The following is a 26854-nucleotide window of genomic DNA, read 5'->3' as shown; positions in this document are numbered from 1 at the left end:
GTAGTCTCAAAACAGAGTATTTCTCCAGCCACCTGGGACTGAATACCTAACACTTTAAGCCTTGACTTGGCAACAAAAATGTGCTCAACTGCAGAAATAAAGCACTGAACAACTGTAAGGTTCAGTACATATTTCAGGTTTTCTTGGGAGACTTGCTCAGCTCAGACTAACTCAGGGATGAAAATAACATGCATAGTAAGGAAAAGCAGAATCTGTGTCTCTACGGCCTCTCAATTTCCTGAGAATCTCGTAACGACAATAGAAGCTGAAAGTTTAGAAGAATTCTGATTATTTATTATTATTCCATCTTCTACCTTGTTAAATACTATCAAATACAACTGGAATTCCTCCCAGGTACTAGGCTGATAGCTCAAAATTGGTGTAACACACAATTAAGGCCAATGAGATAAAGAATATTCTTTGTGACTAACTATCACGACAAAAAAGAAAAGCAAAATCTCCCACCAAATGCAAGCAACAATCCTCTTTAATACACTGGGTAACAACCAACTGCTCACTGTTATTTTACATTGAAGGAAAATTCATTCCTACTCTTTCTTACAGCAAAACCAAGAAAAAAAAATGGTTAAATTTTATTACACACAAAAATGTTATCACTCCTTGCAATTAATTGCTTTTTTTCTATTTCAAGTATTAGTAGCTCTGTATTAGCTCAAGTATTCGTAGCTGAACCTCTCCATTTCTTGATGCACAGCAAAGTTTTAGCCTATCAAATCTTCAACACAACAATAATTCAAAGACAGGAAAACTGAAAGTTAACCAGCATTTAAGAGCAATTCAGTAAGTCCATGCCAGAGCCCCAGGGCTTGAAAATCAGTAATCAAAAGCAGAGCATTCAAGCTACTCTAATACAAAGAAAAATTATAAACAGAATTACTATGTCCTTTGTTGAAGAACACTGTATTAAAGATCATCATTCATAACTACCAGAGAAAGCATAAATTGCTCTTGTACTCATCTGGAGCACTGTTTAAACTTAAGTGGCTTGTGCTCTGTTTGCTTTACTAGAGACCTTAACAGTTCTGTTGCAAAGACAACAGTCATCTAATTCACAAAGCCATTCAAAGGAGCTGCACATATTCTGCAAGGCACGCACTTCAGAGCTTACAGAGGTGTTTTTGAACTGCATCTCCCAGGGTGGATTACATAAGGACACTTTGAAAGGAATCAGTATTTACAAGTTATATACTCAAAGTGTTTTATTTATTCAAGTCTTAATGTACCTAGGTAAAACTTGAATTGCAGCAGTAAATATTTATATTGCCTTCTATTTGTAAAAATGTAATTGTGTACCATAAATGGAACAGCTTTCCCAAAGACACAGAGCCACTTTTTCCCCCAAGCCAAAGCAGCGCTGGTAAGGCTGCCTTCAGTTTGCCAGAAAATGCTGTATCACTACTAAAGAACTGCAACTTGATGTACAACTGAGACAATGTTGTCATTATACTGGTAAACTGTAGTTAGCAGTACAGACTTTCCAGAATTGGAGGTGGGAGATAGTGATGGGGTGCTTCTGTGATTTTTTTTTGGTGATTTTTTGCAAAACACAAGAGCATTCAAGGACTAGAGACTATGAAGTAACAGAATGAAAAGCATCATTGACACAATAGGAAGTATGTAAATGATGAACACAGGATATCTTGAAGCAGAACATGACCGCAGGATCTATCCAGTGTGATGATTAATGCCAGTGAACAAGTTTAAATATGTAAGTGTTCTTTTGTTACTTTCACATGTACTTGCTTTGAGAATTGTTTTTTCCCCTTCAGTAGTGTGAAAAGCTTACAGAAAGTGAGGCCGACTTCAGACATTAAGTCTGTAAAAAGAATAGCACAAATGTGTAAATTTTAGTCTAATACCACTTAATGCTTAATCTATTTAGGTTACATAAAATGAGAGTGAACAGTGTTTTCAGTTGTTGCTCTATCTTGATGGTTTGCAGAGTTAAGCCCAATTTTCTTAAACTAAAACATTACTGAATTTCAGATGTAGAGAGACATTTCACTAGTGGAGAGAAAAAATGTTGTACAGATAGTACTGCTAATACACTTTTCAGTTATTTTTGTGCTCTATGGGTGGGTGAAAACCCACCTCCAACTACTTTTCTTAAGCAGGGACATCAAAGTGAACTCTTTGCTGAAGTAGATGTATATACTGACATAGACAAGAAGCAGACATTTGTATAAACTGTCATTTTCAAGCCTGATGTAAAATAATTTTTTTTTCTTTTTCAACAATACAGTTGTATACAAAAATTTGATTGTACAAAATGGCACTTGACGTGCTCCTATGGGCTTGCAATTCTACTAGCAGTAAGATCACTATTTTCTGTCAGGAAAGTCACCAGCATATATGTCAAAAGGTGAAGAAAATTAGAACAAAGTCTCACTCAATTCCATTTTTAGAAACACTGTGAGCAACAGCAAGAGGAAATAAATTTTCTTCAGACAGCTCCAGGATATCAGACCTTGAGTCAATAGATTTATCTTTAGAAAAAAACATGTCCTTCTCTTTAAGCAATAAAGCATGCTTTTTTCTTTTGAATCCCCTTATAATGAATAATCAGGCTTTTGCATTCTGTTACTTACTATAAGAATATTTTCAGTCCACAAAAAAACCCTGTAAGATGTCTATATACATTCTCCACACAATGCCAAGCAGAACTGAATTTTACTAGACTGATGGAACTGAAGAGAGACGAGAGGCAGAGTTGTTTCCTATTTTCTTTGCTGTCTTTCCATCTTCTCATTAGAAAAGACTGGTCCCATCCACTACAGTAGTAGTTAAGAACAGTGTCTATTATCTCAAACACCGAGTTTGCACACAGCTGATAAAATTATTCCTCTTTTTTTTTTTTAAGACAAAGTTTAGAAGAGTCTGTGGGGCTGCTGGCATCCCTAAAACGTTTATTCCAGAACTGCCTGACACTTTGCCAGGACATACAGGACTTAGATTTGTTAAATATCCATACCCTAAAGATAAATCTGCAAACACCATTTCTGAAAGTAGAGCCTCTTTGCACTAAGCCAGAGGATGCTGCCTGATAAGTTAATACTGCTTCCATACTGGGAGACAACCAAAGACACTTTTTTCATTAAATCCTGATACTTGGTTTCCTCTGTTCTTGGTAGTGCCTTGGTGGAAGTACTTACAAACGTTCACATACTCCTTTCCAAAAAAGGCAAAGAACACATTCCTCTGAAGAAAGCCAGATCAATTACTTGCTTTATATGTTAGCAGGCTGCTTTCACCCAAACCAATGCTGTTATGCTTCAAGAGGAGATTAAAAGAACATAAACAACATCCCAAACTCCACAGTGAGAACACAGCAACGCTTAAGCAAACTGTGTATTTCTTGCTTGCATGCCCAACCTCTCTACTTTGGAGAGCTTCTTCTACAAGTACACTGTATATGGCAATTCCTAATGAAAATCTCTAACTCTCCTAGTATTTAGGTATTTTCAAGGATGTTTTTCTGACAGGACTTTTAGTTCTATGGTCTGCAAAGGACAAAACCAGCATTTACTTTGACTGTTGGAAGATGACTGCAAGATGCTTAATTTTTTTAAATTGATTACTGTTTTAAACCAGTGGTCTATGCTATAGAAATGTAACTGATATACTTGGCTTTGTTTACCAAAAGCCAAGTTTACCAGTGATGTTCTTGATCATCAAAACTTCAGAACTGCAAGGGCAACATCTGTGTTTTTCTATTGAAACAAAGTTTACTTCTTAAACATATTTTTACTCAGGGAAGACAAATAATCCTCCCACATAACACACTACATTGGATTAGAAACCCACAGAAAATGACTTGTCAGTAAATGAGGGTGGGATTGGACCTTTCAACTGAACCTCTCAACAACAGCCTGCATCTTTGGCGTACTTGCTCAGAACTGGGTTATTTCAGCCCATCTTCACAGCCATCCAAGATTAATCCCTACCTCTGTGTAGTTTTCACACTTTTATGAGTAGCATACCAACTGATCAGGAGAGAGAATTCATGCAAACTCTTCAGATACTCAGTGACGAGAGCAGTAAGAGCAGAAGGTAATTTCGAAGAGGGTAACAACAGGATGCTCTGCAAAAGAGCTTGCCTGTATTTTCAGCGTCACTGGAATTACTTTTTCGTTTTCACTATAGTAAAGATGATGATCAGCAATATTTAGAAGTATCCCTTGCTGTGAATGGGATCCATTTCAATTTGAAGGGGGGAGGAGAGAGGGAAAAGTTATAATGGCGTTTCCTATCACAACCCTTATTTGTCTGGAGCTAAAAGTGATTACTTAGTGGAGCTTTTTATCTTTGAAGATACACTTGAACATGAGACGCCAGATTTTTATACGGCAGACCAAGCTTTGCATACTGTTAATAATGAACTCCAGCAAGAAAAAAGTTTTGCCAAAAATACAAAAGACATTTAAAAGCCATGAGATAAAAGTAACTGTATTTCATCCTAACCAAAATGAAAGTGACAGCAAGGACTTAAAAATCAAGGAGGGCTTTTTTTGTTCTGAAAATTTAAGATGGATACTGAACCGCTAAATATAAGGGGGGGGAAAGGGAAGGAAAAGGAGCTGATAAACACCACATGGATAGCATGGATAGAATGGCATCTTTCTAGAGAGCTACAAAGAGGCAGGGTTTTTTTAGCCTGCAAAACTGTTGTATTTACTTTCATATGGTCAGTGCCTGCATTCTACTTGGTTAATGAAGTACAGCAACAAGGCTTACAACTTCCATATGCAATCTTAAAACAAAAAATTAAAGTGTAGTGCACAAATAATAAACAGATGTTTTAAGTGTTCAAAGCTATAAGGGATACACATTTCAGAATAAACTGAAGAAGCCACCTGAGGAGAGTGATTACTGGGGGGGGAACAGTTATTTTTACTAAAATATGTTAAAGCAATAACCACTTTGTACTGTTTATTCAGAATGAAGAAAAATGAAGAGATTTTAGTCTCCCAGTTCAACCTTGGTAGCCATTTAAGTGGCTACTGTACTTATCATTTGCAGATTAACTAATTTGCCACTGAAAACACAAAGTAATCAGCAACTTGGCTATCATTTAAAATCAACAAACCCAAGTCTTGGGAAAAATAATCAGGAGAGCTCAAATTTTAAAGACAGAAGAATTAAAACACTTGGTTGGGTGCAACTGGCAGTTTTGGTAGCAGAGTACTGCAGGAGGGACCTGCATGGCAGGAGGTCATGAGCTGCCCTGTACTGCTCAGTCAGTTCTGAAGCTGCTGTAAGCAGCTCACTGTGTACCAAAACATCCCCTAGCCAGGGGAGCCATGTCACCTCTGCCCAAAGGTATTCAAGAAAAGAGCAGCAGTCACTGGGGGGAGGGCTGCAGCCCACGGAGAGGAACTACACCTCAAGGGCAAGGGTACCTGAGCCTGCAGGGAAAGGGGAAAGAGATGTGTTTGGCTGAAGCTGAGCCTAAAGAAGGCAGGGAAAGAGGCTTTTTTTTAAAATGTGTTTGGGGTCTTGGTTTCATTTTCTCAATACCCAGAACAGTGAAGTTTTATATTAATTGGCAAAACCATAAATTCTGTAACAACACTGAGTCAAGATCGTTTGCCTGCAGTGCGTACTGCAAACTGGTCACTGGGAAGACTGTGACGTCATTGCAAAGCATGGATTTTAAAAATACACTTAGGATTTGCTTCACAAAGGTCTATACTACAAAACATTAAAAATGGTATGCACCATTGAAGATTACTAAAATATTAAAATGCAAAACATCAACAGGTTAATATCTATGCATATGCTGTTCAGTGAAGATGAAAATGTTATAACCAAACCAGCCAGCAGTCATCATGCCATACTGATCAGGTATTCCTCATCTGTTATGGCTCAAAAGCTGCTGACTTTTGTGCAAATACTTGTTTTGGAGTGACCACAGAAATACTCTTTACCATTTCCACAATTCACAATAGGATTCCTAAAAACTTACTGTTATATACAACAAACAAAGCTCTACTTGTATTTTTCTTGAACTTTCTGTTCAAATTCAGATCCTGTGAGGACGTGAGGAAGCTATCCATTGAACTAGTTACTTCTAAATTAGGCTCTGGGTGTATACCGTAGCCATCCAGCTCTCTGATGTGCAATACAGAAGTAGTAAACCAGTTTTTTTGACAGGAACAGATTTTTCATTTATTTTTTTTTTAAACTGGACATTCTCTATGCAGACAGCACTGAAACCTGAGCATATAATTTATGCAAAGCATCCCTATTTCTAGACACCACATAAAAATTCCAGAGTACTCAGTGTTCACTACAGATACACAATTTGAAGTATTTTTATATGGAAATTATACATTTTATACTGTTGGCACAGAACACAGCTAATTTTCTCAGTTAAGAGATCAGTAACTAGGGTATCCTTTAAAGTATCTGTTTCCGCTGTGCAAAAACAAGGCAATGCAAGTCAGTGATAGCCTAGGACATATTAATCTGCTAGACTCTTTAGATTAATTTAAATGTTCTTCTATTTAAAATAAAACAGGAACCCCACAGTTTTTATCCTCACTGCTCCGGTAAGCATTAAGTGCTATAGCTGAAGAACCATCTCCATTTAGAAGTTTAGCTTTATCCCCTGGATCTGGTATTTGCCTACACTGTTTTGACTTTACACTTCTTCATACAAACATGCAGTTATATACGAATTTGTGTCCCAAAATTAACTTAAAGGTTATAAATAAATTCCCACTCCTGCACCAATCAGATTAAATACCATAAGCAGATCAAGATGAAACTCCATGTCTTCTCCCCCTCAGTCTGCACCCCCCACTTTTCGACTAATCAGTTCTTTCTGGTAAAATTTGAAAGTTATCCAATTTTCCCTCTGGAGTATTCTTTAGCATCCCTACCAAAAACACGTGCTATAAGAATCAGCTACTCAAAGCACGATTTGCCTTTTTACACACACAACACTGGAATTTCAAAAGCACTCATGCTGACTTTGTGGGATTTGCGCTACTATGGTATTAAGTTTTTCATGATCTTGTAACCAACATCACATCTTTGCTCTCTCTCTCTGAGGGACCAAATTCAAGGGTAATTAAACAACCTTTCACCCTTTACAGATGTAGGATAGCTGTCTCACATGTACCATTTCCGAGGCTGGGGTCTTGTAAGTGCCAAGTCCCTTTAATGGCCTCTTGATACTGGAAGTGGAAGTATTTCTGCTCCTTCACTACCAGCCACAGGAGTTCACTCCCATCTGTTATTCACACTTGGGTGCTTGTCAGACCTTCCATGACCCAGGTTAACTTACTACACCAGCAAAAACTGGACAGGCAGTTTTTCTTCTGCATTAGTTTTCTGACAGGTTATTTAGTTGTATCGGCTCATGGAAGTGTCTGATGAGCCAAACAAACACAGAGGGGAGCTGCTACACTAACTCACTGCCTCCTCAAACTGCAGCCCCACTAGGTATTTGGAGGCTACCTGATCACAACTGCTGAAGCAACAGCTGTTATACCTGCTAAACAGAAGAATAGCTAATCAAGGCTGTCCAGAAAGTTTGTAACATGAATATATCTTAGCATTTTTTTCCTTATTTCTATAGTACAAAATCCATATAAAGCATATACAGTAAAGCTTTTTATTTAAGGGAGATGGTACAGGACAGAATGAAAACAAAATACAGTATTTAGAAAACTACAGCTTTTCTCCAGTCCTGCTTACCTACTGAGCAAATTCTGCATTAAATTAAAGGTGGTGCTGGTGGGGGGAGCAGCTGCTCCAAGTTCAAGCTGCTCACTCTCTGTACACTTAAAAGGATAGTCATACCACAGTAACACCTTCTAGTTTCTGTCACGTTTTTAAAACCACTAACACAGTAAAACTGAATAGGTAACAAAACATCAGATGCAATGACATTTACTTAAAATAATTCCTCAAGAACTGCCATAATATTTGTAATCAATTGCTTATGTCTCAGGAATATTTAAGTTACTGCCTCAAAAACTAAATCCAACCAAACCCCCAAAATCTTTATTTTAAAGGAAGAGTGCAGAAGTTAACTACTCATTCAATTACTTACCAATCAAGATTTGACCTGTTTTCATTGCTGAACTACCTGGCACCAATCCATGTACTACAAGCTTCTCTTCACCAATTCCTCTGGTGACTTTATCCTTCTTGCCGTGTTTTTCTGTTCTTCTGCTGCTCCACGAAGACTGATGGACAATCCCTACTAAGGCCTCCAAAAGCCTGTGCTGCTCATCTTCTCCAGCACTCTGCAGTTTTCTGGGATTTACATAAACATACACATCTTTGTACTTTTGCTGAACAGTGACACCCATTTTCTGACCGGATTGGTGTTTCAAGATGGAAGTAAGACCAGTGGAATGCACACTGCAGCTTCCACTGCCTTTCTTACCAGAATGCTTTGGTAAAAGATTCTTCTTTTTTAACATTTTGGTCAATTTCTTCAGTTCGTACTTTCTTTCTTTTCGTGATCCCTCTTGAATAACTTCAGCTTCATTTTCACGAAACCTGACATGATTCACTGCCGGCATTTCTGGACAGCTGTTCTGAAGCAGAGTTTCTTCTTCACTTTCACTCAATTCTAAATAAAATAATTCCCCATTTTTCTGCACACCATCCAACCATTCAGGCTCAAGGTCACTGGGAAAGAAAGGAGAATGATCAGTGATACCTCTGATAAGCAAGACTGCAATGCAGAATACGGAGAGTGTATAAAAAAATATAAAGGGGTAAAAAGCTGCATCCTGAATATTGAAAGCTTAAATGCTTTAACTTTGCCATCAGGGCAAGAGCTCTTCTTGTACAAATGATGGATACAGCAAAGAAAATCATCTCTCACAGATGTTAAAATAGTTTCTTCAAATGTCTTAAAGGAAAACATCCACTGCAGAAAGCAATATTCCCTTTTCTGAAAACAAACAAGAACCCAGCCCCAAACCATTTCTTACACATACAAGTTTTAATTACTAATAACATTCATGGGCATGATGGGACTTTCTCTTTGAGAAAAAAAATGTCATCTTGGTTGTTCTCTCCCATTATTTTTTCCCTTATTCATTTGTAAGGCAGATTGTACTGCAAGCCCTTTGGACAGACAAGATTAACATTTCAAAATCACCTCATTATAACAAAAACAAGCAAACAAACCCAAGACCAAGATCTAGGCTACACTTTTTAAAAGACAAGTTCAAACCAGCATACTCAAGCTTAGATGCAAAAATGCACAACAAAAAATTAAAGAGGCAGCACTGCTATAGAAAAAACTTTAGCAGCTGGAATGGATCACGAAGTCACTTGTAACGAGCTGCTGCAATGAAAAGGCAACTACAGGATGTCTTAACAGGAGTAGCATCTGCACAGCACACCAAATTTTTTGTCCTAATTTGGCAATGGCAGCATGTCAACCATGTCCAGTTTTGGATAGTGCATTTTAAGAAAGATGTAATAACTGGAACAAGCCCAGAGCACAGAAACAAATAGTAAGTAGTTTATAAACATGTTTTAAAGGGAAGGAGACTGAAGAAAATCATACTCCTCTGGCTGAGAAAAAAAAAAACAAACAAGAAAGGATAGCTGAGAGACAACAGGCCGAGTGGTCCACTCCCCCACCCTAAGACGAACCACAGAGAAAATTACTTAGAGAAGAGTGAGATCAGTAACGGTCAAAGCAGAACTATTTAGTGCTTTAATTTACTGAAGTATTTAAGCCAAGAATTACAAAAGCTTTTTGATCACACACACACACAAAAAAAAAAACAAAACAAAAAACAAAAAACAGTGTTAGGAGGCAATGTAAGGAACACCTGGGGTGTTCCTTACACCCCAGAAGGTTTTTCAGGCACAGACAAGACCAATTCATTCTTCCTGACTGATGACCAGATGACAAATAGGTCTTCCTTTCTAGCAATCTGAAACCACACTGAGAAAAATCAAATGAGGGAGAACTAGAATGAAGACTTACATCATAACTATTATCATTAATAGTGTAAAATAATAGACATACTTTAGACTAGAACAAGCTAATTCTACTAAATAAAGGATGTAAATTTTGTTTAAAACTGGTATGTAACTAAAATAGAGCATGAATTTTAATACACAGATAAATGATACGGCTTCAGAGTTTATCTGAACAAACAATATTATACAAAGACACTGCACCATAGCACCTTTAAGGGTTCAAAAAGAGGATCTGGCTGGATTAAGAATGTAGAAAACATTGGCATTACGCTCTTCCTGGAACTCCAGTGACTTGGAGAAGTCTAGGGATGCTACAGACAGGAACAGACATCATGTACTTCCTCTTCATTTATTAATTACTTTGCCCAAGTTGATAGTTTTAGAAGAAGAGCTACCACTTGTGGTAATTTGATGGTCATGGGTAAGTCAGAGTTTCCTCTTACTCAATGTCTTAAGTGCCTTACTAAAGAAAGTATCAGAATTATAACAACACCTAAAGGCTGGTCTACATTCATAACTGATTTAAACAAAGTTAAAAAAAAAAATTATTCCCCCCCCCCCCCCCCAAATCTCTATTCCCATTTCTCTTCCCTTGTGCCAAGACAAGCACCTACATAATAACCTGAGCTTCTGCATATATCAGTTGAAGGATATAAAAATCTGGAAAATCCACATTCCTCTAAGAGCAGTTTCACTGCTCCTACACAGGAATTTCTTTGTGATAACCGTCTGAAAAACTGTGCCAACTGAAATCATCCATGTATGTAAGAAATACATAGTAGAAACAAAGAATCCAACTTCTGATTCTTAAGTAATAGAAGACTATTCTCCCCCAAAGAAACTCAAAAGCAATAAACAACCTCTATTAGCCTTGTTTTACAGCAAGCAACAACAAACCAAGGGTTAACTGTATGATTAAATTTCACCCATATGATACTTTGCAGAAGATCATCATCTTTATCTTTCCCAACCTCTGCCTATGCAATGACAAAGTATAGCTTCAGATTGCAGCATCTATTTGGAATGTGCAAAGCCGCCATCCTCTAAATAGCTAAGGCTTCCTAAAGGGGTTCTGACCCATCACTGTTAGTGAATGTTAAACTCTGTTAAAAGACAAAACTGTAAAAAAAAAAAAAAAGCAAAGCCAAACACAGAAACATGCTATTTTCACAAAGGCATTCACTTCACAGCTGTCTGAAAATAGGCCTTGCACAAAATCACAGGGCTGACATATCCCTGTTTCTACCCTGGCGTGAATGTTCTCTGGCATATCCTGGTTTGTCCACATTTGCTGTGGTCTGAAGCAGCACAGTTTCAACTGCTGGAAGTTTATTCTGGAAGTCAGTAACTTTTACTTCAGAAAACTCTTCCTAAGGTGTTGTTGCTATCTTCAATTTAATCAAATATGGCTGGCTGCAAAATGACAGATCATCTATAGAGCCATTATCTTGAAACAACTAACAGTCCTATCTTTGTGTCTGTTACTTCACAAAATTGCACTCTTTCTCCTTCCCTTCTCATGACAAATCACATCTTAACCTCTTGCTCCTGTACTTAGATAGCTGGAGTCTTACAGGTTCAACAGAAGAAATGGGACCTAAAACTAAAGCTTCACAGTTCTGTTGGTGCAGAGATAAAAAAAGATGAATTTCAATATATCCAATGGTATTACACGTCATGTTCCATGTTGAAAACCATGGAAGACAGCTTTATCCCCTGAACACACTTAAAAAACCCACCAATAAATAGGCATTTTTGATGAAAGAAAAAAACCCTAATGCACACAAAAGGAAAAAAAAAGGGAGGGGGGGAGAAGAAAGGCAAATAAATAAATAAGGCATGGCTTCAGGCAGAAATGTAACAGTTGAGTTCTTACTTATAAACATAGGAACAAAATATGGTGGGTGTACATCCAACAGTTTTGTCCTTCTGAGCTACAAGTATGGGACCACTACAACACAAAACACATTCTCAAACACACTTCAAAACTCTCCCATTTAAATCTTCTTGTTCTTTTTCACTGCATTATACAATGAAAGTGACATGCCAAATAAAACGCCATTGAATAGACTTTGAAACGCACATTTGAGCTGTCAAGCAAAGTTCTTTAATGCAAGGAACAGAGAGTTTTATATGAAATTAAAAACCAAACAAAATCCCGCGTGATTGCATAAATTACTAAATACGCATCAGCATTAGAGAGTTCTCTTCTCACCTCTCATTTCCCAAAAGACAGGCCATTTAAATAGTAGCCCCTCAAATACTAACACATTTATAATACAGGAGCTAAGTTCCCTTGTCCCTTCCAGGCAGCGCCCACCTGGGTGTCAGCAAGCAGCCCAGGGGATACAGCTTGCCCCGTTACTGTCAGCGCTGCACCACAGAGACACGGTCTGGAAAAGCAAACCGTACTCTCCACTAGTACAACGACACAGACAACAAACAGTGACAGAGTCCCGCTGCGCCGCAACCCAAGGGCCCCCTTTCCTGCGTGGGGAAAGACCCAGCCCGCTTCCTCCCTCCCTCCACCGGCCCCGCCCCAGTGGCTCCGCAGCTCGCCCTCCGCTGCCCCGCCCTTACTCGGAGCTGGCGGACAGCGAGGTGGCGCAGGAGCCACCGTCAGTGCTGCTGCCGCCGCTGCCCGCAGGCTCAACGTCTTCTACACTCGACGGCTCCATCCTCTCAGCAGCTCCGCTCCCGCCGTTTCCCCCCGGACGCCATGACACCCGCACCCCAGCGAACCGAGGTCACGTGATATGTGGCGTGCCTTTCCCATTGGCGGCCCCGACCCGGCTGCGTGGAGACGGAGTGGGAAGCCTGGAGCCGTGTCTCGTTAAACGGTGGCGGCGGCTCCTCCGGGACCCTGCCTCGGAGCACGGGGCTCCGATGAGCACCAGTTACCGCTGCGCTGCTCGGGGGGGGGGGGGGGGGGTGTTCAGTGCAGCATCACCTGCCTCCGCTAGCTGGCAGTGATAATAAACACTTGGCAGTACCCAACCACCTCGTTTACTTCCTCGTAACAAACAGCTGCCCCTTGAAAATCCTCCACTGGGCCAATATGAAACATAAAATGGAGCACAGACTATTTCATTGTGTGATACCAAGGTCTGAGCAACAGTCCCATAAAAGAGACTAGTGATGAAATTCACGGTCCTCAATGCCTCAAAACATTGCTTATAAGGAAAAAAAAAAAAGATGAGGAGGAGGAAACATGAGGTAAATAGTAATTTTCATCAAGTCTGCTGGTTAGCAATGCACTACTGTGCTTTACACTATAGTCTTTTTAAGGACTGGTGAGGCACTACGGTAACTTCTCTTTGAGGTAGCCAAGAGAGCAGTTAGGTCAGGGAGGAGAAGCAAGGATATAAGACCGACCCAAACAAGCTACATGATCTGGCACCTTAAAGCACTCGATGCAGCCTACGAATGAGAAATCATGGACAGTCGAGAGAGGAAAAAAAACTGTTTTCAGGACTTAAATTACATCCCTGAAAAACAAGCCCATGACAACCCTGCAGACAACTTGCTGTGTAGCTGTGTCAGTAAACCCATCAGGACACGCATGGTGAACGAGGAAAGGGATGGAGAATAATTGTTGGAACATTTTTAATGTGTTCGGTTTAATCTCTGCTCAGCGGGATATATGCACAGCTTCAGCAGAGAGGTTTTATGCTACTGCAGCACTATGTAGGAGGCATAGAAATCTGGTATGAAATTTCTGTGCTTAAAACTGTTTTAGGGAAGCGTTCATTAATAAGTGTGATTTCAAGTGAATTAACAGACAGAAATGTTTTTACTCATTCCCATGTGCTTAAGGCTTCAACTGGAGTCACCTGTATTAAATTTTGTGGCCATTCTGAAGTGCTTGTAAAAGATCTGATTTTACAGATAAATCGCTGTTGTGTGGATTTTAAGACTAAAATCGTATCTAAAGGAGGAGACAGAAACATTCCCTACCTAAAGAAAAAAAAGTGTTTGTTCTAATATGGTTTCACTCAGTTTAGGACAGGATATGGTAGATATTTTTTTTCCTATCTGAGCTGGCAGCCATCATTTCACACAGATTATATAATCCACGAATGATAGACAATTCTTTTAAGAAAAGAGAGCTCTGTGGTTGTTTCCAAGTGTCAGAACACAAGATACGCACCAGCTTTTGTTCTTTCTATTGATTCCAGAAGAACAGGTGGAAAAAATATTTTAAAGTACCCTCACTTCCCAGATAATATACCTTGTGAAAACAAAACAGTCTGCATGAACAGCATTTCCCAAAGAGCCTGACGTGTTATGATTTTCTAAGAGGAATACTGCAGGAGTTAGAATTTTAATAGAGGTAGGTGAGATACAGTCCCACCCTCCCTAATTCTGCTTCTATTTGCAAGCATTTTTGATACACTGAACAGCACACTAAAGTGGTTCTGTAGAGAAGTGATAGTCTGTGCCAGATGGTCCCGTGTTAGTTATGTTAAATTTCACTGAGTTCAAGAGTTGGCTAATTGCTTCCAGTTGTTTGCTTTGTGAGTGAGAAAAACAGGCTCTCTAAAAAGGAGGTGGCAGTATTACACTACTTGCTATTTTCTAGGGATAACCGTATCATGAAGGAAAGGACAATGGAAGATCCTAGTCCTCTGGGAGGTAGTTGGGAGTCACCTAAATGTTCTTCTGAAATAAATGTGGAATTTTTGCTGCTGTGGGAACAATTAAAGATTGCAAGACATATCTCACACAGCAGGATTTTATTTTAGTGAAGGCACAGATTTTCCCACACAACCCCTCCTGAGAGGAAAGCCTCTCATTTATTGTGCATAAATATTAGAAAAAGGCTTGAAATAATTTGTCTTCTGGCAGATTCTTTACACTTAGTCCAAAAGTTGGGCTGATGCTTCTCACTAAGGAACTCTCAATGCGAGGTTGCTGTTATCAACAAGCAGATGGTAAAAATTTGCCACAAGGCATTATTGGCATCAATACTGCTACTCACCTTTACTGGACAACTGGTTAATGAGCATTTAAAAGTGGATAATTAAAACACTCTCTTTTGCCTTAAGGTTGTTCTGATCAGCTGTTCCTGCAAGGAACTAAATCCATGTGTGGAAATTCATTTCAGAACAAGAGTTCCTTTTTACTTTTTTGGCTTAACATGCTTCAAGAATCTAGTGCATTTTAAAAATAACACTCTGCCTTGATCCACACTGATATTCAGGAAGAGATCATAGTTAAAAGATGACAGTATAGGACACACCAGAAAGATACACAGGTCCTTTCTAATAAAGGAGGAAAGTAACTAGAGCATAACTCTACTTTTTAGCACTGTTCCGTGGATACTTGAGAATCCCTACTCCAATCACTGTCCAATTTAAGCTACTAGCATTTTTCATATTGTTACATACTGAAAGCTGATTTTTTTGACTTGATAATGAAGAAACAAGGCTGGAGTTACAGTCTTTCCTAGCAGCTTGATGAAAGAGCACAGGGAAATTTAGGATTAGTATTTATGACTAACTTGTCATGTTTGTACAATCAGGCGTGATCTTAGCAATCTTACTGGGACCCATGATTCACTGATGATGTGCTAGACTGATTTCACTGATTCACAATCAGCAGGCGTGGATGTAGCTGACCTCTTCCCAACATGGCTGAAAACAGGGGCAGCGTTACACCTCTGGTACACTGAGGCAAACTAACACTCCCTCTGCTGTAAGTGAATGCTACCTGATAATTAGGAGTGCCTGGTTTATGCCTGTGAGGTGCCAATGCACTAGCCAGGAACTATATCAGATCTCTCATTTTTCATCAATCTCCCGCTCTTCATCAGGGTCATTTCCCCTGCTTAATGCCAGCATGGGTGAGGATGAGCATAGAGTGCAGTGCTGCAAACAGGGAGAGTTCAACAACTGGATCTTCCAGCTTTCTAGATCTTTTGTACAGTGCAGGCACTGTAAACAGGCCACGGTACTACTGCAAGACAAATCTCACTGGATAAAGCTGGACTGTAGTTGAATCTAACTTATACTGGCTGGATCTAAGCATCCCTTTGCTTTTCTCCCTCTCCTTCCAAACTTCAAATTACAGCTCTTCATTACTGATAAAGAAATAAGAATTGACTTCTTATTGTTTCATTGTTTTCCAAGCAGATAGTATTTTCTGAAAGGCTCCACCAACAACTGGACAGACAGAACATGAGATGTTACAGATTTAACATGATATATCACAAGCAGATAAAACTAAGAGGAAAATATTTTCATGTCTATGTAACAGGTCTGTTCCTTGCAGCTAACACATGATTTACTCAAACAACTAAAGAAAAACTAAGAAAAAAATTGGATTGCTAAAGAGTGACATTACGAACTTTTCAGCCATTGATTCCTACTGACTTTTTTATTCCTCCAGTGCACAACATCAGAAAAATGAGACAGAAGTTTCTCTTTTTTAGAGATTAATGACAGCCATACAGCTTTCCCCTACTCCGTCAAAGTCTTTTTTTTAAGAGACAAAAGGCACATTTCACAGGCATTCCTTCATAAATAAGATTTTGTGATTACAAGGTTTACATAAAACTACATGAATTAAGATTGAGATTAAAAAAGATCTTCTGCTCACAACTTTTCTCACATTGCTGCATAGAGACATGCAATATTGCAAGATGGTATGATTGAATAGTGATGCTGGACTGTCATTTTTATTGGGTTATTTACATATAAACAGACTAAATGGAGAATAAAGGCTACCTTCAGACCAAAGGAACAGAAATCATTTGAGAAAACACTCCAGTGCTCACTATGTAAAATATACTGTTCTGACTTTCCAGGCTTTCTGTATGAACTTCCCTCTATGCAATTGCATGAGAGAAAGTATTTTACAAGAAGAACACAGAACCAACAGAAGACAGTCAGGAAGCATTTGGGAAGATGAGCTCAACCCATCCCATTCTTTTGGAAAACAGCCTTACAGCGCTGAGTTCCCTCTAACATGAAAAGCAGCTGTTATTTCAAGTAAGATTTTTTTTTTCCTACTGTTTTTACTTCATTGTAAATCTACAGGGCTTTTTTAGGATCACCTGCTCTGCATAGCAAGCATGTCAAGCATGAAAGAGAACCATTATTTGCAGTCAGTCAACATACAAGTGTTTCGAGTATGATAGAACCATACTACACTGAGAATATACTAATATAAGCAGTACCATGGGTCAGCATGTTTTTAATCCTCCTTTGAAGTGGAACATTCTCAGTTAAGTCACTGACAAACATATTGCACAGGGCTTCAGAGGGTCTCCTGTAAGCAACCGAGCACATTTACTGCTTATAAAGCAGCTTCAGAGTGGAATGCAGGAACAGGCCGATTCCGGTGTGCCCACCTTGCTGTACTCAGCGTTTTCATCCTCAATGTTCACAGGAATGGATTTTAAGTGACTATTCAGTTTGATGCTTTGAGCTGGAGAGAAGCTGAGTTAATAGTTGCTAGTTCCCATAGCAAGAGCTGTTTGGAGTTAGCACTAAAAGAAAGCATACTTCTTTGGGTGAGAGATAAATCAGTGCAGCCGAGAAAACACATTAGGAAATGAACACTTTACAGAACAACTGGAGATGCGCTTCTCTTGGGCACTGCTGAATGGGATGGGGTTTTCCTTGACAAGTTTAAGTGGCTCTCGCCTAGCACAAAGAAAATGGCACTGACTGTGGGCACGGTCTTATAGTTGAGATGTCTTTGTAGGGGGACACCGTGGAGAATTGCACGTTAGGGACGGTGAAGCATGGCAGGAAGAAGCTGCTTCTCATGCAGCCTGCCTCCTGCGTTGCCCATAGTAAATTTGTGTGCACTTAGGATTTCTTTTCTCTCCCCCTAAAGAGGGTTCTAAGAGTTCTAAGTCATTACGGAATTGACGCTGCCGAGTTTCCTTCTGTCAGCCCGTTTCCTTGAGCGCGTTAGAGCTCCAGCAGTAGTCCTGCCTTGGGGCTGCAGGGCACCTTTCCAGGGGGCATGCGGGTCCCCGCTGCTCAGGGAGCGACGGAGGGAAACCCGCTGGCGAGTAGGTGCCCGGCTGGCAGCCCCCCTTCCCGTCCCATGAGCACAGGGGCGGCTCCGGCTCTCGCCGTCCGCCACCCCCCGCCCGCGCCCCGCCGGCGCCCGGGGAAGGTGAGAGGCGGCTGGACCCGGCCCCGCTCACTTCCCGCCTCCACAATAGAAGGCACCCGCGGGGAGCCCCGCGGGCTTCGCTGCCGGCCCCCTGGGAGGCAGACCGCGGTTACCCTCAGCAGCGACGCCCGCGGAGCAGAAGCCACCTCCCCGTCCTCGCCACTGACCTGTGCAGCAGGACGCTCTGCACCGAGTCCAGGTCTTCCAGGTTCCTAGTGACGGGCCGCGGGATGCTGTACCTGCCCGCCCCGAACATCGCCTGCCCCGCGGCCCCGGAGTGCGGGCGGCCGTAGGCAGGTGCGAGCCCTTCAACCCGCCCGCCTCCGCCGCGCCTCCCGCGGGGTCCGAAAACCCACCGGCGCCACGCCGCGGGGCTCGGGGGAAGCGCGTCTCACGCCGCTGGGGGCCGGGCGTGCGGTGGGGAGATGGTGGGACCGGTCCCGAAGAGATCGGGGTCTGCTGCGCCAGCCCCGCCGCGGGATCTGATCCAGGCTTCTTGCCAGCCGCCGAAGGGGGCTGCCTTACACTTGCGCGGTATTGCTTCTCAGGAACTAGCAAACCCTCAAAACACAAGTTTCATGTAAACGCAGTGAAATCATTCGTAACTGCGGCCGTAGTTTGTTTTCCCAGAGCTCCATCCCCAGCTCCCATTATGTGAGACGAGTTTTCCCCGCCTACTGTCCTGTTGACTAAAATAATGGATTTGCCCAGTTGATTCTATTTCCTTAAGTATTAATACGAAAAATTATCACTCCCACAAAATATCACCCAGTATTTGTTTCCCTTTTTCACAATACAGTAATTAACAAGTGCTTTCAGATCATTACTGAGTTACAGAACTCCCTACTGGTTTCCCATCTGTAAAATTCCGGCACAATACATTGAATGATTAGGGATGTGAGTGCGTAAAAGTGGTGTGACCCATATCTTCATTTTTATTTCTTACCCACGGATTGCCATAATTTATTTTCTCTGCTCCCTTTTACAAAGAAATGTGTTTTCTCTAATGTTCAGAATTTTTCATGATGTGGTTATCGATCTCCTCCAAATTATATGTAATTTAAGATCAATAGTTAATGAAGTATTGCAATCAGTTATTAAAAGCGTCAGGTTTAGTTTCAAGTCATCGTGTCTGAGAATTCTAGCAACACATCAATGAAGTTGTTTACCGGAAAGACCCATAAGGGGAGGACAATTAGCATAATACAGAATGGACAACAAATTGGAAGCCATTGAATATTTTAGCACCCGACTCCATGTGATGTTGGCCATTACATGGAATAAAAGCTTCAGCTTTCTTGAAGGCTTTGACTTGAGTAGACATTGGCAACAGCTCGGTTTGGAAGGGGTGAATGCAGAATCACCACGAATCTGTGGCTGGGATTCTCACTAAGTAGTGTGTCTCTAATATTTAGATGTGTTGACATTTTTCCTTTGGCAAATTTTGCTTGCTTGCTTTCTATGGTGCAGCTAGAAATTTTAAGAGAAGGACAGTCTCCTCTAAACTTTACTCCTATCAAAGACATGGGAGCCACCACCAGCCACTGAGGTGAGTAACAGAAGCAGTACTATCAAGGATTATGACCATAAAACCTTTGTGAAGATCTGTAGTGCCAGGGCTATGGTGGCAGGGAAACTTAAGGTGTGCCAGGGAAATTGAAGGTATACCAGGATTTTGTGTGTCTAACGAGCAATGGAGAGTAGCTGGAGGGGTTTGAGGTGTACAGTATCAAAATAAGCATAATGCTTCCGCAGTGGGCACTGAGTGAAGAACTTCTAGCCAGACCTTTTAGTGCTGTGTGTGTTTTCCTTATGCAAATGAGAGGCAAAAGTCCCTACACATGCATACTGAAACTATAAATTTTAGGCTAGAATTTCATGCAGATCTGGCACTTCAGCAGTTTATCTGGATGGCTTTGACTTGCGTCAGTCCTGTACAATGTGGTTTTCAGAACAGCATTATGTCACAGCAGCAGGGCAAAACGCTGTAGAGGTTTACTTCGTTATTTTTTTTTTCAATCTTAGTACTATTTTTATGCCCTGAGAGAGCAGAGATGTGTAATTTTGGCCACAACAGGGGTGTGTTTTCCCAGCTTGCTTAGGACAACACAAAACCCATCTCTAGGGTTGGCGTTTGTTGGTAGAAAACAACAAAACCCTCAAACATTACCATCGAAATCACAGTGCATTGCCAGAAGGCTTTTCCAAGATGCATGTCAGCTTTTCTTTGTCCCTGGGTTCTTTCTCAGGGGAGGTTTTTTGGTGCTCCTTTCAACTACTGACCTAATGCTGAGCTTAATGATATCTGGTACTAATACGATACTCTTACATGGGTTTCACATCGATTGTGAAGATCTTTATTAGAATTATTTACAGCTCAGCAAAACTAGAACATGTAAACATAAATAAAGAGGGCCTCAAAATGTGCCAAATGAAGAAAGGTGATTTAGGTTTTGTGCAGCTTTTGAAATAGCAGATCCAACAACACCATGCTGCTGATAAAACAGACAAAATTGCTACTTTTAATATCAAATAGAATGTTTTCCTAGGTATGAATTGCAACTTCTAACATGTTTAGTATGCCTAGGCTTAATGTTTGTGGATGACAACTGGGAAATGAAAAGGAGCAGAAAATCAAAAGTGATACTTTCAGAGCCGTATATTTTTTTCCTGAATGTATTTGTTACTTTAACCACACAGAAGAAAGAGTACTGAGCTAGCATTAATCTTCTAACTCAGCTTCTGCAAATCCCCCAGCCCTTGACATTTACAAAAATTATTTTAGTCAAGTCTTACAGATTGAAGTTTCACTAAAAGACAAAGTGCCATTTCATTGTATTTTCTGCAGGATTTTAGTGTGGGTGCAGTAGGCCATAGCAAAAGGAATGTCACCATTCCATTTGAAGTCTGTCAGCTCTTGTATTTAACTTTGACTTATAGAGAACATGGCATTAGAGCATATTTCCTGAATCCAATGAAATACATGCAACTGGAGAAAGACTAAAAGGTTCTGCAGTGCAGAGAAAGAAAACCTTTAGTGACTGGGGAAGAAGGAAATGTAACCAGGTTAAAACCAGATCAATGGTAAAAAACCCCCACAAACAAAAAACAGGCACCCTGCACACCAAATAACTGTAGTATGCCTGGGCTCCCCTTCCATTTGTGGTGCTTTTCCTGCCAGTTGAACTGCCTTATGAAAGCCCTCTGCTTTGCTGAAGAACAGTTTCTAATGTAAAATGAAGAAAAAAAAATTAAAGTATTGTGAGGCTGTGATATATGACAGAGATCTCTTTCTGAGATCGTAATGTGTTTTTTTTTTCTTAAAGAAGCAGTTGTTAGGCTCTGAATTATGAAACTATTTCCTATGCTGACAGGGTGAGAAGTTTCTGAATCATAATCCCCTTTTGGAAAAGGCTAAAAAAGGTAGTAAAGCTACTTTTGCTATACTAGAAGACCTTTGACTTCCTTGATTTGGCTAGTAAGTTTTATCATGCCTAGGAATCAAAGACTAACCCACTTTCACTGGCTGCACAACATGGAAATCCGGTTATCATTATTTCACTTTTATGATTTGTCATTTATATCATTAGCCATGAGATGGTCCTTCCACTGAATTTTGGAAGGGGAAATATTAGATAATTATTTATCAGTCCCCTCCTCTTGAGGCAACACATACTTCCTAGTCCAATACCCTGGTAGTAGCTAACTGGGGGCTGTTGTTTGCCAAGTATTGGGTTAAGTATGAGGCTTGAATGAAAGTGAATTGACTGTGATTCCAACTGAACAAGACCAAAGGCATGAGAAGATTGTAAGAATTTAATGGAAATTAGGAGTGCTGAGCAGGGAGGCTTTGTTTTATAAAACAAAGGGAGGTATTTGTTTTATAGATCATTCTTGCCTGTGACATTTTTTGTCCTGGTGATAAATTTGAATAAAAAGTTGCTTTTTTTCTGTGGGTGGTTTGTTCCCCCCCCCGCTTGTAAAGGAGACCACGTCTTAATGTACTCAGTGTCCAAAGTAAGGGCTAAGGCAAATTGTTGTTTGAGTGCAAGTCCTGGCTGTTCTATCTTTCCTCACCCGTTTGCTTCTGAAGCTGCCCCTGTTTGAGAGGCAGCAGAACAGCCACTGAGAATGCATCTTACCAGCTGCAATTCATACTCCAACGTATTAACTTAAACCCCTGTCTACTTCCATTTATTTTGTTATGCCTAGCTATGAACTCTGACAGCTGAGTGTCAAGTTCACATATCTGTTGCATTAAGCTACAGTAACTGAAAGGATCCAGGAATGATGAACCACATTTTTTACTAATCTGAAAATACAGAGATTTGACATCCTAAGGATTTTTATTTATTTATTTTTTTTTTAATCTGACAGGGCCATGTGTAGTTTACCTTTTACTTTTAAATAGGATGTTGTTTATCTTTGGAAGTAGTAGGTAAGCAGGGCTCCACATTGCCACAAAGGATGAAAACTCATAAAAGAAACTGCTCAATTGACACTGGCTTGGCCTGTGTTGTGTTGTATTACCTTCTCTGGTAAGTGGGTTCATTAACAAATCTGCTTCCACTGTCTTAAAACTGAAAAATAACAGCAAAGATTAGTCAAAAGCAGTGATCTGCATTAGTGAATATAGTTCTTCAGAATCATGACCCATAAAGAACAAATATGTGTAAATTCTGCCATTCTGTGTAGAAACATTCTTCAAGCCTATAATGGTTTATTTCTAGTATTACTTGATCTTCTCCTGATTAATAATGGAGAGTGATGGCAATTTTGTGCACTGAGTATTTGTTCTTAGATAACAGGGTAGGCTCTCACCAGAAGATGCATACTAAGGCTGCTGCTGCTTGTCTGTTGCTGTGTGTAAATGCTTGAGGGATGGAGTTTGTAGGGTATTTTTGCCATGATGATTCCAGGCTCTGCCTCTTTTCTACAACCAGCTATCAGGGTTACAGGATGTAGAGGCAATATTATACTTTTCACTTCTGACAGGGTCAAATATGGACATCCAGCTCTGGATTTGCTTTTCATTCTAATCGAGGCTAGATGCATACTAAAAAAAACAACCAACAGCAAAACAATGAAAAAAAACAAACCCCCAAGCTCACCAAACAGTGATTTTGTTGTTACTGCATCAGTAACTCTTTTCTGCCTCTATCTTGATTCCCCAAGCTGTTGTCCTCCTGTTAGATCCCTTGTATTGTACCAGCTCTGCACTACAGAGAGCAGGATGTTTAGCACAGCCATGCTGGGTTTAATGATCTGTCCTTCTTTAGTGCAGGGGCACTAAACACTATGCGCAGTTGTCAAGTCTGCCTTCAGTTCAGCCTTCTAGCAGCAAGAGAGAAGATCCAGTTTATCTGTCAAACAAATTTGCTGTAATTCTGAGATCTCTGCAAAGCCAGCCACAAAAGGCAATGCTTTTGACAACCTGAAGGACTCAGCAATACAAGAACCCCTGGAAGTAAGACTTAATAGTCCATGAGTAAATCATTAGCCCAAAGAGTGATGAACTGAAGAGCAGCATAGGATGGTGTCACTCATTTCATATCAGTCTCTCAGTTCCTCTGTGCAAAGGCTTTCCAGTATGCAGAACAGTGGGAGTAGGGTGGCAACATGTGCCTACTTCATGACCTTTAAAATAATTCTCTGGGTTCTTATTACTTCCTTTAAGAAAGTTTTTGGTACAAATGAGGAGTTTAAATTCATTAAAAAAGCTAGCCTAAAAATTATTAGATTATTGATTTATTGCAAAGTCTCATAAAACATAATTAGATTTTGTTAAATTGAAGCTGGTAAAGTTCTTGTAAATTTGTCTATAAATATGGTTTGTGACCATCTGGTTCTGAGAAATAGATGAGAGCCATAAAAAGGGGCAACTTATGTTTTATATGAACATCTGGGCAAAGTATAAGAATGTCTGGCAAACATGCTAAATTAAAAATAAATCCTTGAACTTTGACCTCAGGTTTATTTTCTAGAATTGATTTAAGGCTCCCTCTGCCTCTTATCCCCACCTTCTGAACCTGTCTAGTTTCTGGAGGCAATGACTTCGTTCACTCCTTCCATCTTCTTTTCTTCCTTCAAGCTTCGTTCACTCCTTCCATCTTCTTTTCTTCCTTCAAGCAGCAAGTAGGCCTGTTTGCCTGTCTCACCCAAGGCAAGCAGTATGGTGTTGCATTGTGGTTTTGTTTGCAAAAACTTCTTTTGAGTGTTTGTTCTTGATTTTTTGTTGTTTTTACAAAAGTAGTTTTTTTTTTTTTTTTGCAAGTCCAGCTCCCAGAGACGTGAAAATTATTTTGAAGAATATTGTTCCTGTAACTAATCCTATTGGTTTCAAAGTAGAACATGAAAATTCAACATTATTGATTCTACTGAGAAGGCAAAAACATATTTTTATATTTTTTTCAGATCTCATAATTAAAACCTAATGGTTAATGGTCTGACTTACGGTAATTGATATTTGGGGCTGACACTGCAGTATATCATTGGCAGCAACCCCCGGCAAAAGCCGTTCTGTCATATATTCATGTAATAGCAATGCTGAGATTGCATTTCAATATTATTTAACTCTAAAGGAAAGGAAAATCCTGGAACATTGATTAGACAGCCTGTCTGTAATTTAAAAAAATCACGTACTTGGTATGTGCCATCTCACAGGCAGCACTTTTGGATTAAAGCGAATTTTCTTTTTTGTGAGAGACTCTCAAGAAAGCATATGTAGAGTTTTTTATGGATTAAACAATTTATGTAACCAGTTTACTCATGAGGTGAGTAGGATTATTTTAAAGGCTAAAGTCCTTTTTAATTTTCCTATCAGGTGTGCTGAGTATCCTCTGCTTCTTAAATGTGTAAATCAGTGTAAACACTGAAGGCAGTCACAATTGACTTCTGGCTTAAGAAAACATGCTTTTCTCACTCATTTAGTCTTCATCAGAGGTTGTTCTTTTCGCATGTAAATATTTTAGTAGCTCGGAAGTTTTAAAAAAAGCAGAATAGCACCACCTGGTGCTGAGCAGAGTTTTAACGATCATTTCCAATCACTTTCTGGACATTATTGATGTATAAATAAACTACCACCTTTCAGAATCACGACTTGAGGTCAAATGATTAAGGACTTAACGTTTTCACTGTCTCTATGCTTCCTGACCCTTCTTTCTTATAGGCTCTTATTTTTCTAAATATTTATTATTTACAGAGTTTTAGGGACATTAAAACATGTTCTTGAACTTAAAAATTCTGGGCATGTGTAAAAAGTTATCAATTAAAATCTGATTTCTAGACTTTTCCTCAGCTGGTGTAGATTTAAGGATGATGAAGAACTACACCCAAAAGTGAACTTCATTGCTCTTTTTCTTTGTTTCTGATTATTTCTGCCCTTCCTCATGGTGCTTGGAATTGAAAGCATAATTGAGGTTAAGACCTACATACTGAAAATACTTCAGATGCCTAAAACCTGTCAGAATCAATGGGAAGTTCAGTGCCTGAGGGTGTATCCCCAAGAACTCAATTTCTAGGCATTATATATTTATTTCTGCAAATAAAAGAATTAAAGATAGCATCTTGTATTTAAGTCATCTGTTTCCTGATTGATATTTATACAGTCCTCCGTTGAAGCCCATGAAAAGTATAAAAATTCCTTTGTATGTGACATCCCAGGAGGAAGCCTAACTTCCAGCTGCATCTCGAAGCTACCTCGAATTACAGGTTAGATTTCAGTCTCCAGCTGCGCTGTCACTCTTAAGGCTTTCTGATTCTGAGGACTGCACAAACAATAAAAGGAAACTGACATCTCAGCATTAAAACTAAAAAAAAAGAAATTCCTTTCCCCACAGCTTAGCTGTGTTTCTCCTAACCTACCTTTCCCTTTAGCAGTAAATAAAACCTCTTGGGAAAAACACTGAGCCTAGTTTTATTCCTGCTGAAACTGTTGAATGCTGAAGCTATTGAATGACAAATTGCCATAAAACTTTATATATTGCCAAAAGGGTTAACTGGTGGTGACTGTTACTTTACTTACTGTGAAGAGCATGTTGCAGTTTAACATTCATTCCTCCTTGGTGACCGATAGTAACATTATGATCACTTTGTCCATTAAACATCACTTTTTGTGTCACTGTTTTGATTATGTTACTTTTCAAAGATGCTTGTCTAGAATTATTTTAAAGTAAGAAAATTATTTTCATAAACTCAATACATTTGTAAAATAAACACCGATACATTCATAAAATAAAGAAGCCAGTAGCTAGGTAAATTTGTATGTGATTCTGGGACATGAATGATTACTTATGAGTTTGTCACTAGATTAGTTTGGATTTTTTTTTATTTGTTTTCATTGTATGTGTTTGAAGTATTAAAACCATCTAAAATTGGTATTTTTTCAGATTAATGAGGCAGAACTAAGCAGCTTTATGATCTGAAATTGCTGACCCGGAAGTTCATCTTAGGAGTTACTGAGGGCATATCTTCATGAGTGCCCACAGCAGGAGGGTACAGATCTCTCAGCTGCCAAACCAAAAAACTTACACAATAAAAGTTCTACTGTATGAGATACCTCTTTGACCCTAAAAATATGATCAAAGCTGGTTAGCTTGGGCATAGGGCTGTAATGATACATTACTGTTGCGGCGCAACGTATCAGGAAATCAAAGCATTCACAGCTCTAAAAATAAGTGTTTTTTTTTTAAGTTGCTAACTAGTTGATGAAATCTTAGTGTAGTGTAACTTTAGT

The 26854-nt window shown here is 39.7% G+C and overlaps 1 protein-coding gene and 1 long non-coding RNA gene across 3 annotated transcripts in view; one reads left to right on the top strand and one right to left on the bottom strand.

Annotated features, from left to right (window-relative positions):
* INTU (inturned planar cell polarity protein) overlaps window positions 1-18529 on the bottom strand; it is a 46606-nt gene extending 28077 nt beyond the window's left edge. The window contains exons 1-2 of one of the 2 annotated variants that reach the window (XM_057428346.1): window positions 18288-18529; window positions 8084-8670 (exon numbers count right to left, since the gene is read on the bottom strand). In XM_057428346.1, coding sequence (XP_057284329.1) covers window positions 8084-8670; window positions 18288-18376 — 676 coding nt within the window. In that variant the 5' untranslated portion in view covers window positions 18377-18529. Of the gene's footprint in view, window positions 1-8083; window positions 8671-12567; window positions 12681-18287 lie in introns of those variants that run through there. The other variant, XM_057428335.1, reaches the window with a different exon arrangement.
* Window positions 18530-19093: 564 nt separating this feature from the next.
* On the top strand, window positions 19094-26620 carry LOC130607418 (uncharacterized). Its single transcript, XR_008974262.1, has 3 exons — window positions 19094-19669; window positions 23400-23587; window positions 26508-26620. It is a non-coding gene; the product is annotated as an uncharacterized LOC130607418 (long non-coding RNA).
* The last annotated feature ends 234 nt before the right edge of the window (window positions 26621-26854 follow it).

The sequence above is a fragment of the Pezoporus wallicus genome, unplaced genomic scaffold (genome assembly GCF_028554395.1).
Source record: "Pezoporus wallicus isolate ANWC-B61680 ecotype Strahan unplaced genomic scaffold, APGP_CSIRO_Pwel_v1 scaffold_3294, whole genome shotgun sequence".
NCBI classification, from domain to species: Eukaryota; Metazoa; Chordata; class Aves; order Psittaciformes; family Psittacidae; genus Pezoporus; species Pezoporus wallicus.
This window is presented reverse-complemented; position numbering and strand designations above follow the sequence as displayed.